General features: G+C 59.2%; 1 protein-coding gene across 3 annotated transcripts; it reads right to left on the bottom strand.

Annotated features, from left to right (window-relative positions):
* Positions 1-272: 272 nt before the first annotated feature.
* On the bottom strand, positions 273-7,776 carry LOC139598277 (glucagon receptor-like). 3 transcript variants are annotated; one of them, XM_071444468.1, is made up of 15 exons: positions 7,393-7,776; positions 7,149-7,233; positions 7,078-7,114; positions 6,311-6,457; positions 6,021-6,117; positions 5,642-5,749; positions 5,262-5,383; positions 5,059-5,165; positions 4,833-4,993; positions 3,914-4,069; positions 3,664-3,724; positions 2,342-2,875; positions 2,049-2,187; positions 1,727-1,768; positions 273-1,606 (listed from the first exon to the last, which is right to left on the bottom strand). In XM_071444468.1, exons 1-15 carry the CDS (start codon positions 7,721-7,723, stop codon positions 1,535-1,537), a joined length of 2,199 nt encoding a protein of 732 aa, XP_071300569.1. In that variant the 5' UTR covers positions 7,724-7,776; the 3' UTR covers positions 273-1,534. The 3 variants fall into 3 exon arrangements, with proteins under 3 accessions (XP_071300569.1, XP_071300570.1, XP_071300568.1); XM_071444469.1 differs by having other exon boundaries at positions 2,342-2,430; positions 2,806-2,875; positions 7,149-7,769; XM_071444467.1 differs by having other exon boundaries at positions 7,149-7,771.
* Between the last annotated feature and the right edge of the window lie 6,793 nt (positions 7,777-14,569).

The raw sequence follows: 14,569 nt of genomic DNA, 5'->3' as shown, positions 1-14,569 counted from the left end.
TAGGAATTGTTCCCTGGGAGGGTGGGCAGGCCCTGGCACAGGGTGCCCAGAGCAGCTGGGGCTGCCCCTGGATCCCTGGCAGTGCCCAAGGCCAGGCTGGGCAGGGCTTGGAGCAGCCTGGGACAGTGGGAGGTGTCCCTGCCATGGCAGGGGTGGGATGGGCTGGGCTTTAAGGCTCTCTCCCCCCACCCCCGAGTCCATTCTGAGATTCAGCTCTCTGTGCCCACCAGTCCCTTCCCTCCCCTGCAGCAGACAGAAGCAGCAGGCTCTGCTTTTTGAAAAATAAATATTTATTTACATCTGAAAAGAGAGTTGATGTGTAAATTGGTCTCGTGGGGGTTCCATCGATCCAGGACGTGACTCCAGGCTGGTGCAGCCTCTTTGCTTTGTGTGCTCGAGGCAGCTCCTCCCTGAGGCACTGGGAGAGGCTCCCCCAGCCCCTCGGGGAAGGGGCAGGGCCTGGAGAACCTCCCGTGTCCATGGGCATCTCCTTGAGCTCCCAGCTGCGCTTCCTCCTCCTGGAGGGGACTTGTGCATGGCAAAGGAAGGAATGTGGTGGGAACGAGCTCTGGCAGTGTCTGTGCTGCTCCCGTGGGCCAGAGCAAGGGGCTGGGGATGTCTCCAGCTGCTCCAGGACAGGTGCAGCCCTGCTCAAACCACACCACCGCAGCTGCTTCCCTTTCTCTGGGCTTCCTGGGATCCACAGCCTGCTTGGCCGGGGGGGGAGGATGCTTTGGCACCCCACTGGAAAGCAAACTCCCAGGATTTGAGCCTTTGGTGCCTGAGCTCCTGCCAGGCTGGCAATCCAGCTTTCCCTGAACAAAGCAGGGGAGGCTGGGCTGGATGCTGAACCTGGCATGGGGGAGGTTGGGCTCTGCCCCAGTGAGTTGCTGCTCTCAAATCCTTCACTCCCAAATGGTTTTGGGGCTCCATCCTTGGCTCTGCCCATGCAGGAGGCACCGGGGTTTGTGCAGCTGGAGAGCAGTGAGGAGGGGATGGGAGCTGCTGTTCTGTGTCGGTGATGAGGGTGGGAGCAGGAGCAGCCCCTCGCTGTGCAGAGCTTTACAGGGTGGCTGTGGGTGCCTGCTGAGATGGTCCTGGGCTGGGACACAAGGACAGGGAAGCCCTGGCTGTGGTGTGGCAGCATCTCCCATTGCCACTGCAGGACCAGGCTGCCCCTGCCTGTTGTGATCCCTCCCACAGGTGCCCAGGGGGGTGTGGGTGTCCCACGGGTTCCCAGTGTGGGAGGTGTCCTGGGGGAGGCTGCCAGGCTCTGCAGGTGCTCAGGCAGGGCGAGAAGCAGCAGGGCTGCCCACACAGCAATGCCTGGCGAGAGCCAGGGGTGCCACCTCCCACTCGGGTCACAGCAGGGATGTCCCTTCCAGCAGCTCCAGTGTGGCACAGCCAGACACCCGTCCCAGCCTGGCCATCCCAGGTGGGCACTGCCCAGCACAGCTTCTGCAGCCTCCTGCCCTGCAGCCAGGCCCTGTGGCCATCGTGGCCAGCAGCCCCTCTGCCCTGGCTGGTCACCACCTCACTGGGCACAGCAGAGCACTGGGTGGTCGAGCTTCCAGAGCTGCCACTTCTTCTTCATCTCGGACTTCACCTGCCATGGAGGGGAGGGAGAAGGGGCTTATCCATGGCTGTGCCCTCCCTGCAGGCACAGGGTGGGGAAGCCGGGCAGGAGGTGCCAGGACAGGGACAAGGACAGGGCCAGGGACGTTACCTCCTTGTTGGCAAAGCAGTACAGCACAGCCACCAGGAAGCCCTGCAGGGAGAGCCAGCAGTGAGCCCCCTCCTTGCTGTCCCTCTCCTGGGGCTGGGATGAGCTTAAGGCTCCCCCCAGGCCACTCCTGGTTGTTTTTAGGGCTGGGGTCCCCATGGCAGCGCTGCCCAGAGAGCACAGGAGGCAGCAGCACGCTCTCAAGGGCAGAGGCAGTGCCACCCTTCCCAAGGAAGCACCGCAGGAGAGCAAGTTCAGAGAGTGAGCCCCTGACCTTTGCTCCGTGGTGTGCCCAGAACAAGGATTTGTTTCACTCCCACCTCACCTGGAAGGAGTTGAGGAAGAGGGTGAAGAACACCTTGATGTAGCGCAGGATGCCCGTGGTTTGCTCGTCCGTGGCGAAGATGAAAACGACCTCGTGGATCCCGAAGAGGGGGATGAGGGTCAGCGTGGCTTTGGCCAGCCTGGGGGACAGTAAGGGGACAGTCAAACTCCCAGTTAATCCCAGGGTGGTCGTTGAAGGATGTGCAAGGTGGAAGAGAGGCGTGGGGAGGGTGGGGGTGTGGAGGGGGCGTTACCCCGGTAGCTCAGAGTGTCCCCACCCCACTCCCGGCCCACCTCAGCTTGTAGTCGGCGTAGCCCTTCTGGTTGGCCCGGAGCTTGGCCAGGATCACCTTGAGGATCCGCATGAAGATGAGCAGGTTGATCTGGGAGGGGAGACAGGGCAGGGGCACACAGAGCCCAGCACACCCGCCCTGGCTGTGACACTCACCCAGCAGGGGATGGCACCCCCTGTGCTGCCGAGGCTGCTGCCGCCCCTCCTCCCCTCCTGCCATCCCAAAATCCTGGCTACGAAGCAGCAGGAGCCACCCCCAGCCCCTTTCCCTGGGGTTCAGCACCCCAGCTTCCTTCATGAACCCCCAGAACCAGGGGTCAGCAAGCTGCTGAACCCCCTGTGCATTTGGCTGGTCCTTGCAGGCCAGCTCTCCCTCCTGGCCTCTGCTGGAAGCTTCCCAGGGCCAGGAGCCAGGGGCTGAGCTGCTGCTGTCCAAACAGACCCGGGGCTGGCAGCTGTTCCCTACCAGGGAGGCGAGCAGGATGGGGATGCGGATGATCCACCAGTAAGCCATGTTCTCATTCAGGGCCCAGCACCTGCCGGGGAGGAGAGACAGCACCGTCACCCTGGGCTGGGGGCAGCATGACCCAAGAGCTTTCCAGCCCCAGCCAGGGGGCTCAGGGACCCTCAGCAGCCTCTGAGCATCCCAGCAAGACCCCCATCCATCCATCCATCCATCATCCATCCATCCATCCATCCATCCATCCATCCATCCATCATCCATCCCTCCATCCATCCATCCATCCATCCATCATCCATCCATCCATCCATCCATCCATCCATCCATCATCCATCCATCCATCCATCATCCATCCATCATCCATCCATCCATCCATCCATCCATCCATCCATCATCCATCATCCATCCATCCATCCATCCATCCATCCATCCATCATCCATCCATCATCCATCCATCCATCCATCCATCATCCATCCATCCATCCATCCATCCATCCATCATCCATCCATCCATCATCCATCCATCCATCCATCCATCCATCCATCCATCCATCATCCATCCATCCACCCATCCATCATCCATCCATCATCCATCCATCCATCATCCATCCATCCATCCATCCATCATCCATCCATCCATCATCCATCCATCATCCATCCATCCATCATCCATCCATCCATCCATCCATCCATCCAGCCATCCCTCATCCATCCATCATCCATCCATCCATCATCCATCCTCCATCCATCATCCATCCATCCATCCATCATCCATCCATCCATCCATCCATCATCCATCCATCCATCATCCATCCATCCATCCATCCATCATCCATCCATCCCTGTCCATTCATCCCCACTCACTCCGCGTTCTCCTTCAGGTACTTGGCGGCCATCCAGGGCACCACGAACACCACGGGGGTCCCTGCAAGTCACACAGCAAACCCTGTAAAACCAAGCACCCTCCTGAGCTGAGAAACCACCCCCGTGCTGGGGGGACCCCCGGGGTGGCAGAGCCCCCACCCCACACCCTCCTGGGATGGTTGGGACCGCGGTGCCCCCAGGTGACACCGGGCACTGTCCCCTCCCCGCAGCGCGCCCAGGGGGCCCCTACCCCAGCCCAGGTAGAGGTAGAGCCTGTAGTAATTCTTCTCAGAGAACACGGCCCCGATGAGTAGCTTGTAGAGGTAGACAGCTTCCACCAGGAACCAGTAGTGGTTGGCCAGGATGCAGTACTGCATCAGCACCTGCGCTGCACGGCACCCCAGCGCTGCCTGCCACGGGAGAGCCACCCACGGCTCAGCACAGGCACCCCAGGAGCTCATCCACGGGGGGTGGTGCTGCACAGGCACCCCAGGATCCCTGAGAGCTCCCCCATGGTGGGCTCACCCAGAGGCTGCACAGGAACCCCCAGAGCTCACCCAGCAGGGGCATGAGTGGCACCAAGGGTTCATCCCTCAGGTGCCACACAGGCCCAGAGCTCACCCAGCGGGTGCACAGGTGTCCCAAGAGTTCACCCACTGGGTCATGGGCAGCACAGGCACTCCAAAAGCATGCCCACTGTGTGGATGGGCACCCCAGGACCATGCACAGGCACCCCAAGACTTCATCCATCAGCTGCATGGGTGTCACCCTGATTTTTTGAGATTTTCTAAGCCATCTGATGTTTATATTCTTGTAACAAACTTCCTCACACGCTTTCTGTAAATAACTTATTGGTTTGCATTCTTTTATAGAAGAAGAAAAATTTAATAAACTGTTAGTTTGTCCAGTGTCATTGGAGAGGTGGCACTTTCCCCCTCCAATCCACTGGCACTTTTAGAAAACTGTAAATGTTAGAATCAGGTAATAAACTTCCCTTTTCTTCACCTTGAGAGCAGCAGTGTGTGCGTTCGTGCTGTTTCGTGTCCTATAGTGACACGTGGGCACCGCTGGCACCCCAGAGCTCACCCAGCGGGAATCTGGGGCTGCACAGGCACCGCCCCCCCAGCCCTGCCCTGGGCGAGGGTCCCTCGCTGTCCCCAGCCCAGCACTCGCCTCGTGGCTCAGCAGAGCCTCCCAGTCCGCCACCTGCACCAGCTCCACGCCCCAGCGCCGCTCCAGCAGCGCGTCCTTCACCATCACCGAGGTGGCGCGCAGCCCGAAGGAGGCGAACAGGTTGGCGTGGATGTAATTCCTGGTGCAGCGCAGGTTCCTGCAGGAGCGGGGTCAGGCGGGGCCGGCATGTGGGGAGGGAGCAGGGGCAGGGCCGTGTCCTACCTGCAGGCGGTGAGGACGAGCAGGGCGGAGATGAGGGTGAGCAGCGACAGCGAGTAGCCCACGGTGTAGAGCACCTTGAAGCTGACCATGAGCCGGCGGGCGCCTTCCTGCAGGGGAGCAGAGCGCCAGGGAGCCCGGCTGGGTGCGCGTCCACCCCCGGCCAGGCTGCCCTGGCCATCCCCGCGCTCCCAGCCAGGTCCCACCTCCTCAGCAGTGACCTCCAGCTCATCCTCGCACTGCGAGTAGTCCCTCCAGGGCTGGCTGCCGTTCACTGTCACCCACTGGCCGTCGGTGCCACACCTGCGGCTCACCAGCCCGTGTTTCACTGCGGACACCAAGCACCGGCACAGTGCCCCAGGCTCCCCCAAGCCCCTCTCCAGGGATGGGGGATCTGCCCCTGCTCCAGGGCAGCCATGGGCAGAGCTGGCTCTGCTCGGAGCCCCCGGTGTCCCCTCACCCCAGGTCTGTTCATGGGTCCCTCTGCCCCTGTCAGGGGAAGGGAGGGGAGCCCTGAGAGCCTCTCCAGCCGCAGAAGGGCTCAGCCCTGGCTTCCAGCTCAGGGATGGCAGGAGGGCATCCTCACCTTTCTCAAACCAGGGCAGGTAGAAGGGGCAGGAGACGTTGACGGCGGTGCCGGGGCTCCCGTCGGGCCAGCAGGCGTACATGTCAAATGTCCTGTTACAGAACAGCCCTTCCAAGGGCGGGGACAGGGACAGGGAAAGCCAACGCTCAGTGCCGGATTGGTGGCACAGACACAGCGAGCCCTGCGATCCCAGCACTTCTGAGGGGGCTGATGCCACCCTGAAACGGGCCCGTGTGCTCCACACCAGCTCAGCCCCCCAGGACACCCAGCCCTGGGTCCCCATCTGACATGTGGAGGTCCTTGTCAGTCTCTTGGGTGACGCAGGAGAGAGATGAGCCCAGCCCTGGCTCTGTGCGCCCCGGGCTGGCACGGCCGGTACCTGCCGGGTAGGGCTCGCTCGCCATCCTCCGCAGGCACTCGTCACGGTACCGCAGCCACTCCTCGAAGGTCTTCTCCAGCACTTTGGCCCCGCCGTGCTGCAAGCCCGGAGCTGGGTCAGAGCCTGCAGCGCCCTGACCGCCCCCGGGAAGCGCTGCCCGAGCCCGGGGCCGGGCAGGAGCCGGGATGGAGCCGGGATGGAGCCGGGCAGGAGCCGGGATGGAGCCGCCCCGCGGGGCTCAGAGCCCGGCAGTGCCAGCCCCGCTGCCCCGGCCCCAGCCCGGCCCTCACCGGCACGGAGGAGAAGAGGCACAGCCAGGCGAGCTGGACGAGGCTCCGCAGGGATCCAGCTCCAGGCGAGTCCCTCATGGCCGCTCCCAGCCTGACCGCTGCTCCCAGTGCCGGGGCGCGTCTCAAACTGGGCCGGGAACGCCGATCCTGGGGAGAGGAGGAGGAAAGGGGGCGGCTCGGCTCTGCGAGCCACCCACAGCCGGTGGAGACAGAGATTTGCTCCCCAGGCCAGCAGAGGAGAAGGTCCTGGGCATGTCCTGGGCTGCCACAGCCCCGGGTCAGTTCCCTGACGGAGCCAAAACCTCGGGGAGCGCCAGGCGGAGCAGCCAGGGTGTAAATGGATCTCACGTCTGGATGAGCCTGCTCAGCTTCCACCCACCGCTGCCAGCCCCGAGGGGAGCAATCGGCACCGTGACAGCCCCAGCGCCACCCCAGTGCACCCCTGGGTGAGCCGGGAAGGGGCTGCAGGGACAGGGGGCAGCGAGACCTCTCTGGGGTCCCCTGGGCCCCCATCGCCGGCCGGGCTGGGACCCCCATTCCAGCTGTGCCCCAGCACGTCCCGCCCGGTCCCGCTGGCCCAGACCCCTCCCAGCCCGGCCGGGGCTGGGGGCAGGAGCAGCTCCGCCACCCCCGGGGCTCCCATCGCTCCCAGCCCGGCCCCCCCAACAGCTCGGACCTCCCGGTTTGTCCCCCACTAGGGTCCCCAGCCGGTCCCGCTCGGTGCCTCCGGGGGTCCCGGGGCTCCGCCGCTCCCTCCGCCCGCTTACCCGGCTCCGCGGGACCGGCAATCCCGGTGTCCCGCTGTTCCCGGTGTCCCGCTGTTCCCGGTGTCCCGCTGCTCCCGGTGTCCCGCTGCTCCCGGGTTCCCGGCAGCCTCGGCAGCGCCGGTGTTTCTGGCAGCCCCCGTGTTCCCGCTGTTCCCGCTGTTCCCGTTGTTCCCGCTGTTCCCGCTGTTCCCGCTGTTCCCGTTGTTCCCGGTGTCCCGTTGTTCCCGTTGTTCCCGTTGTTCCCGCTGTTCCCGCTGTTCCCGGTGTCCCGTTGTTCCCGTTGTTCCCGGTACTCCCGATGTCCCGTTGTTCCCGTTGTTCCCGCTGTTCCCGGTGTCTCGGGCAGCCCCGGCTCCGCGAGGTGAACGCGGCGGTGACCGAGCGGCGTCTGCGGCGGAGCCGCCTCCTGCCAGCGCTGGGCCACGACGGGAGGGGGCTCTGGGGGGGCTTCGGGGGGAGCTCGGGGGCGGCACCGCCTCCCGGGGCTCCGGGTGCCCGGTGGGACCCGCGGGGTCCAGCACGGAACCTCCCGGGGATCGCACGGGGATGGGGGCCCAGGTCCAGCCCCTTTGGGATCCCTGCTGGAATCACACTGAGACAGGGACTGGGGTCCAGGTCCAGCCCCACTGAGCGTCCCCAGCTGCATCACACGGGGACAGGGATAGGGGTCCAGCCCTCAAACTGTGGGGCACAGGGAGCAGATCAAGGATCCAGCCCCCCTCGGTCTCCCCAGAGCCCCTGTGCCTCCATCACACAGCCCCAGGGAAAGTCCTTCCCCTCCCCGGCTCGGTGTCCCCCTGGCTGTCCCCTGGGCTGGGTGACAGCCCCTGTGCAGGCAGGGGGGGCTGTGGGGCCTCCCTCCCCTGGGGACAGGAGTGGATCCAGCAGAGGGCACAGCCTGTGCCATCCATGGGCCCTGTCACCCAGCCGGGGAGCTCCAAGGGCAGGGACAAGCCATGGGACGAGCCTGGTGGCCCTGGTCCTGCTGCCTCCCCAGCACGTGCTGGCAGTGGGGAGGGAGGGGTCCGTGCTGGGGAAGGTGATTTTGCCACCAGTGGAGCAGGGAGATCCCCCTGAGGTCCCCAAATCCCCAGCGCAGCCCTTCCAGGCTCCCTCCCAGTGCAGCTGTGCCTCCCTCCTGCTGCAATGCTGGCACCCACCCTGCCCTGCAGCAGGGGGGGTTCATCCCCCAAGCTGGCTGCATGCACCAGAAAACACATTTGTTTTGCAAAAATAAGATGTTTGTCTCAAAGCTGCTGCAGTGGAGCAGACACAGGAGTCAGGGGGATGAGGAGTCACAGCTGTGGCTGCAGTGATGTGAGCGGTGTCTGCTGATTCCAAGTGACAAACAACGCCCTGGGGAGCAGCCCAGGGAAAGGATTTGCTGTTTGGGGGGAAAATGAGGCCTCAGGTGCCTCCCCCAGCACGAACCAACACCAGGGTGTCTGCTCAGATTATGAACTTTGGACAGGAGCCTGGAGGGACAGGACACAGGGAATGGCTCCCACTGCCAGAGGGCAGGGCTGGATGGGATATTGGGAATTAGGAATTGTTCCCTGGGAGGGTGGGCAGGCCCTGGCACAGGGTGCCCAGAGCAGCTGGGGCTGCCCCTGGATCCCTGGCAGTGCCCAAGGCCGGGTTGGACAGGGCTTGGAGCAGCCTGGGACAGTGGGAGGTGTCCCTGCCATGGCAGGGGTGGGGTGGGATGAGCTTTAATGTCCCTTGAACCCAAACCATTCCATGATTCCATGATGCCACAGCCCTGGGGCACTCATGGGGATGATTCCAGCCATGTCCCCATTCCCAGACTGACTCTGCACACCCTCACCCCACAGATGTCCCTGTGTGAGCCCATGAAAAGGCAGCAGGAGCATGGGGTGGGCTCATCCCATAAGGATGCTGGATTTGGGGGGAGCCCAGGGCTGCAGCACTGGATGCCATTCCCTAGAGAGGAATCACAAACCCTGGATGTTATTGCCCTGCTGAGGTCCATCTGGATGGGATTTGTCTCCCATGTCCCTGGAATGGGGACATGAGGAACGAGCTGTTCCTCTCCATATGGATGCACTCCAGGTGGGTCTCCATAGCGACTGCAGCGCTCCAGGCTCTGCCAGGGCCAGATCCTGATCCATGGGGGGCTCAGAGCCATGGGAAGAGGGGCTGGGGCAGCACCCCACTCCCAACAGCTGCTGTGCTGCCAGGGTGGGCTTGGCACACAGACACATGACTGGTAAATTGAGTTATTTCTTTATTAAAGGTGAGGTTCACCATCAGAGCTGGGAAAATTGTCCCGGAGTGGTCTCAGGAATTGAAGCTGTTGGTGCTTCTTGGGCAGCCTGAGAGCTGCAGGGGTGCTCAGGGAGAGGAGAGCATCCTCCAGGGCCCTGCATGGGAAAATCATGGAATTGTTTAGGCTGGAAAAGCCCTCTGAGATCATCGAGTCCAATGAGGCAGCACTGCCAGGTCCACCATTCACCCATGTCCCTAAAACACCACATCTACAAGTTTTTGGAACACTTCCATGGACGGTGACTCCACCTCTGCTATCAGCAGCCTGTTCCAGTGCCTGATCTCTCTTTCAGCGAAGAAATTCTCCCAAAATCCAACCCAAGCCTCCTCTGGTGCAGCTGGAGGCCGTTTCCTCTGGTCCTGTTCCTGTTCCCTGTGAGAAAAGCCAAGGTCACTAAGGGATAAACACGCAGCCAGAGAACCCCCAGGGCTAAATCCCTTCCCCCCAGCGCTGTTACCAGCAGCAACACCTCCTGAAGGCAGCTTTCACTTTATCTACCCATTATTGATGGGGGAATTCACCCGTGGGCATTACTGCAGCATCTGCGAATCGAGGTGCTTTGCTCCCCATCCAAAAGCAATTCTCAGAACAGAAGCACTCCCCAACACATCCCGACTCCAATTATGCAGCAAACTTCCCAAAAAAGGCTGGGGGAGAGAAATCCCTCAGCGTGTGAGTGGCCAGGGAGCAGCTGGGGAGGGACACGGCTCCCCTGGGGCAGCTCCTGGGGCTTTGGTCAGCTTTGCAGAACGGGAGTATCTGTTTCCACCCCATTTCCACCCCACTTCCACCCCATTTCCACCCCATTTCCACCCCATTTCCATCCCATTTCCATCCCATTTCTATCCCATTTCCAACCCATTTCCACCCTTTTTCTATCCCATTTCCATCCCATTTCTATCCCATTTCCAACCCATTTCCACCCCACTTCCATCCTATTTCCATCCCATTTCCATCCTACTTCCACCCCATTTCCACCCCACTTCCACCCCATTTCCATCTCATTTCCAGCTTGTTACCATCCCACTTCTACCCCATTTCCATCCCATTTCCACCCCATTCCCACCCCATTTCCATCCCCCGTGGCGATGACAGGCAGGGACCCCACTCCATCACACACAAAGGTCACTCCAGCCGCTGTTCCAGCTCCTCACCACATTCCCAGCGGTGATAAATGTGTGATAAATGAGTGTTCCCGGCTCACAAAGGCCCTTTTGGATTTGGCACTCGTTCAGAGCCCTCGGCAGCTGCGGTCCCTGCAGCAGCCCCCGGGCACTGGGGATGCAGACCGGGATTCGAAGCTGACCGGCTCTCCTCGGTTTCCGTGTGGATTCTCGCCTAATTCACGCCGGAAGGTTGAAACGATGAGATCAAGACCTTCTCTGACATTCATCGCTATTCACATCCTGCCCCGGGGCCGGGCTCTTTGTCCCCTGCTCTGCCGGAGGGCCTTGGCAGGGAGGGCAGCATCCACATCCCAAGGGTTCCGACACCGGGAATTCAGGGAGCAGACAATGGAATGCATCTTTTATTTCCCCCCTGCCTGCTCCGAGCTTGCTTGCAGCTTTTGCTGTTACCAACCCTGGGGCTGCAGCACAGGGAAAACCTGGCTGGAGATGCTGGAGAGAGTCCAGGGGAGCCCAAGGAGATGCTGCAGGGGCTGGAGCCAGGCTGGGAGAGCTGGGGGTGCTCACCTGGAGAGGAGAAGGCTCCAGGGACACCTCAGAGCCCCTTGCAGGGCCTGAAGGGGCTCCAGGAGAGCTGGAGAGGGACTGGGGACAAGGCATGGAGGGACAGGACACAGGGAATGGCTCCCACTGCCAGAGGGCAGGGCTGGATGGGATATTGGGAATTAGGAATTGTTCCCTGGGAGGGTGGGCAGGCCCTGGCACAGGTGCCCAGAGCAGCTGGGGCTGCCCCTGGATCCCTGGCAGTGCCCAAGGCCAGGCTGGGCAGGGCTTGGGGCAGCCTGGGACAGTGGAAGGTGTCCCTGCTGACCCCCTCCAGATGAAAACGCTGCTAATTGTCATTCAGCTTAATCATCATTTAGCTGGGCAGGGTCAGGGTTAACCCCGGGTGCAATCACTAAGGGACATCTTCATCAGAGCCTCCCAGCAGCCTCTCAGTGCTCCTCAGGGGGTGGCAGTGCTGCTTTGTCACCTCAGGGTGGTCCCCAGGACTCCCAGGGGAAGCTGAGGAGCTCCTCTGGTGTTTGCCAGAGCACGTTTGGAGTCCCCCTGAGGAATGGGTGCCTCTGTCCCCAGTGTGAGGGCTGAGCCCTCGCTCCTCCCAGCCCAGGGCCATCTCCACCCCCTGTGGGAGCAGAGGAGAGGGGGTGAGCAGCCCCTCTGGGCCTGGGGCGCCCCTCAGCTGCTCTGACAACAGATGTATTTTCCACACCTTTAATATCCCCTTCTGTAAAACCAAGGGATTAAGAAGTTGCTCTGAGTTCTGGGTCTTTCCCAGCCTTCCAGCTGTCCCAAGTGTTGGATGTTTGCCACCTTCTGGGACTGTGATGGATGAAAATGTATTTTCAGCCCGGGCTGTAACTGGCACTGCTGTGTTGTGCTCAGCAAAGCATTCGAGTCACTCAGACCTGCCAGGTGAGAGCTGTGCTCTGCATTTCCCTCTTGCCAGAAAGTCTGAAAGGGCTCCAGAAAAGCTCCCCCCAGGTTTGCCAGAGCCTCATGATACAAAACCCGGCTTAGAGCTGGGAAGAGGAGGCCCTGAGACCGGAGGTTCTGTGCTGTCCCAAGGCAGGATGCTCCAGGGGGGACTGCTGGAAGCCCAGCTAGCACAGGAGGTGTCAGGATGTGCCTCCTCCAGCATTATCTGGCTGATTTGGGAATCACTGAGAGCCCCCAGGCACAGTGCTGGTGGGAAAGCTCTCTCCCCCTCACTTTGGGCAAAATGAAGTGAAAAAGCAACTTGCCCAATTGTCACAGACATATTTTATGAAAAATCCTTTCCTTAGGATTTTTCTCCTGAGAAGCTGAGAGGCCTCAGGAACAAAATGTAACCAATGGTTATCTGCTGCTGTGGAATGCAACAGGTGCATCTGGGATTGGGCTCATGTGGTTGTTTTTAATTCATGACCAATCACAGTCCAGCTGTCTTGGACTCTCTGGTCAGTCACAAGATTTTATTATCATTCCATTCTTTTCCTTTCTAGCCTTCTGATGAAATCCTTTCTTCTATTCTTTTAGTATAGTTTGAGTATATCATTTTCTTTTAATATAATATATATCATAAAATAATAAATCAGCCTTCTGAAACATGGAGTCAAGATTCTCATCTTTTCCCTTGTTGGGGTTGCCTGCAAATTCCACACCCAATTCTTAGCAATCCCTTGTGTGTGTTCCTGCAGGAGCAGGGGGGTCTGGGGCTGGGCAGCCCCCTGGGCTCGGGCAGGGACACCATCCACCATCCCAGGCTGCTCCCAGCCCTGCCCAGCCTGGCCTTGGGCACTGCCAGGGATCCAGGGGCAGCCCCAGCTGCTCTGGGCACCCTGTGCCAGGGCCTGCCCACCTTGGGCACTTTCTGGCATCAGATTTCTGCACATTTACTGAATCTTCACAAAGATGTGGTGGGTTGGGTTGTATCTAAATGTGTCAATAGACACCACGAGGTGGGCTGAAAAACCTGATGGATTTTTGTGTCTGCCAGTGTCGGGTCCGGCTGTCTGTCTCTGCCCTGACACGGGTAGAGTGGTTCTTTGGTGGGCGCGATGCAAAGGACGAGTCTGGACTCTTCAGCTTTCGGTCTTCAGGTTGTTTATTATTTCTTATCTACAAAATTTTTCTGTCTGCCCAACAGAGGTCTGATCTGCAGGCAGTCACAGGCACTCTCTGACCACCCACGGGGCGGTCATGTCTTTTTATACTAAAACCTACGTATACAATATTTACCTTTATTTCCCAATGCTTTTCGCCCATGTTGGCAAGTGCACCTTCACTAGAAACCAATCTCTAAGTGCCAACATCATCACAGGAGATGGAGGACAAGAAGAAGAAAGAAGAAGGACAAGACACGCCCCGATCTCTCCATCTTGTCTCCATAACCCCCCTGTACCAAAAACCTTAAAGTCTATATCTCACCCTCTAAATGTGTCTCTTTTACACCTTGTATTCTAAAGTGATTCTCTTGTCCTCAGACTCTTGTTACTTCTGTGGATGGATCAAAATCAAGCCACCAAGCACTCTTGGCAACATTCCAGGGTTTTCGAGACCCCCAAGGGTTCTCCTGGCATCTCTGGACATTGGGAACGATGTGCTGAGATCCCACATCTCCCCCTTCTGTTTGTACCAAGAAGACTTCTTTGGCAACTTGACTCATGACACGTCTCACACACATAAAGATGCATGGGACGATGAGCATGAGGACTAAGAGTATCATTAAAATGTAAAATCCCATTTTTAAAAACCCTCTCCATAAGGGAGAAAGATCAAAAAATCCCGCCACATCATCAATCCATGACCCAGTGATCTCGCCCAATTTCTTTATACTGTCTTTTATATTTTGAATGCTTTCATGAATTGATCTCGAATGATCTGAGAGATTCATGCAGCACATTCCCTCAAACTCTTCACATCCATGTCCATGAGCGAGCAACAGATAATCGATTGCTGCCCTATTTTGAAGAGTTGCCTCTCTCACACTGCTTACATCTTTTAACATGTCACTCAAAGCAAGAGAAACTGATTGAGCATGCTTGCTCAACCAACAACCCATGTGGTCCAGTTGAGTCAAGGCCACCCCCGATGCTGTCTGAGGTGAGAAAATTGCTGCTGCAATTCTCCTTGCCTTGTCCCAGGTGTATACTTCATCATCACAGTCTGCACTGTAATGTTGCAAGGACCTTTTCTCTTTGTGTTTTTGTTCTCTCAACACTTTTAAATCTGGTGACAACATTGAAATCCTCCCAATGCTGCATGGACCTCCCTTGGCATTTGCAGGAATGCCGTGCCAAATTCTGTCCCCACAAATTAAAAACAACCCACGTGGCAATTGCACTGGGACCTGGATTGATCCTTTGGCTGTCGTCACAGTGTGATTGCACCAAGCTGATGCGTTTCTATAATATTCATGATTTGGTGTGACATCAATGCTATTGTTTGTCCTTGACACATTCGAATTTTCAAATTTCATGCATAGCTCCATTGTTGTGGACCCAAAAATCTCCAATTCCTGCGGTTCAGTAGA

This window comes from Agelaius tricolor, unplaced genomic scaffold (genome assembly GCF_023055355.1).
Source record: "Agelaius tricolor isolate 1412-34295 unplaced genomic scaffold, bAgeTri1.0.p SCAF_19, whole genome shotgun sequence".
In the NCBI taxonomy this organism is placed as follows: Eukaryota; Metazoa; Chordata; class Aves; order Passeriformes; family Icteridae; genus Agelaius; species Agelaius tricolor.
The sequence above is the reverse complement of the archived record's forward strand: the minus strand, read 5'-3'. Positions and strand labels throughout refer to the sequence as shown.

Coding starts and splice junctions, on each gene's coding strand:
- LOC139598277 (XM_071444467.1), bottom strand. CDS start 7,723: ATGCAGCTGGGGACGCTCAGTGGGGCTGGACCTGGACCCCAGTCCCTG. Junction 6,118..6,310: donor GCCTCTTCTCCTCCGTGCCG/GTGAGGGCCGGG, acceptor CCGGGCTTGCAG/CACGGCGGGGCCAAAGTGCT. Junction 2,188..2,341: donor TACGCCGACTACAAGCTGAG/GTGGGCCGGGAG, acceptor ACTGTCCCCCAG/GCTGGCCAAAGCCACGCTGA.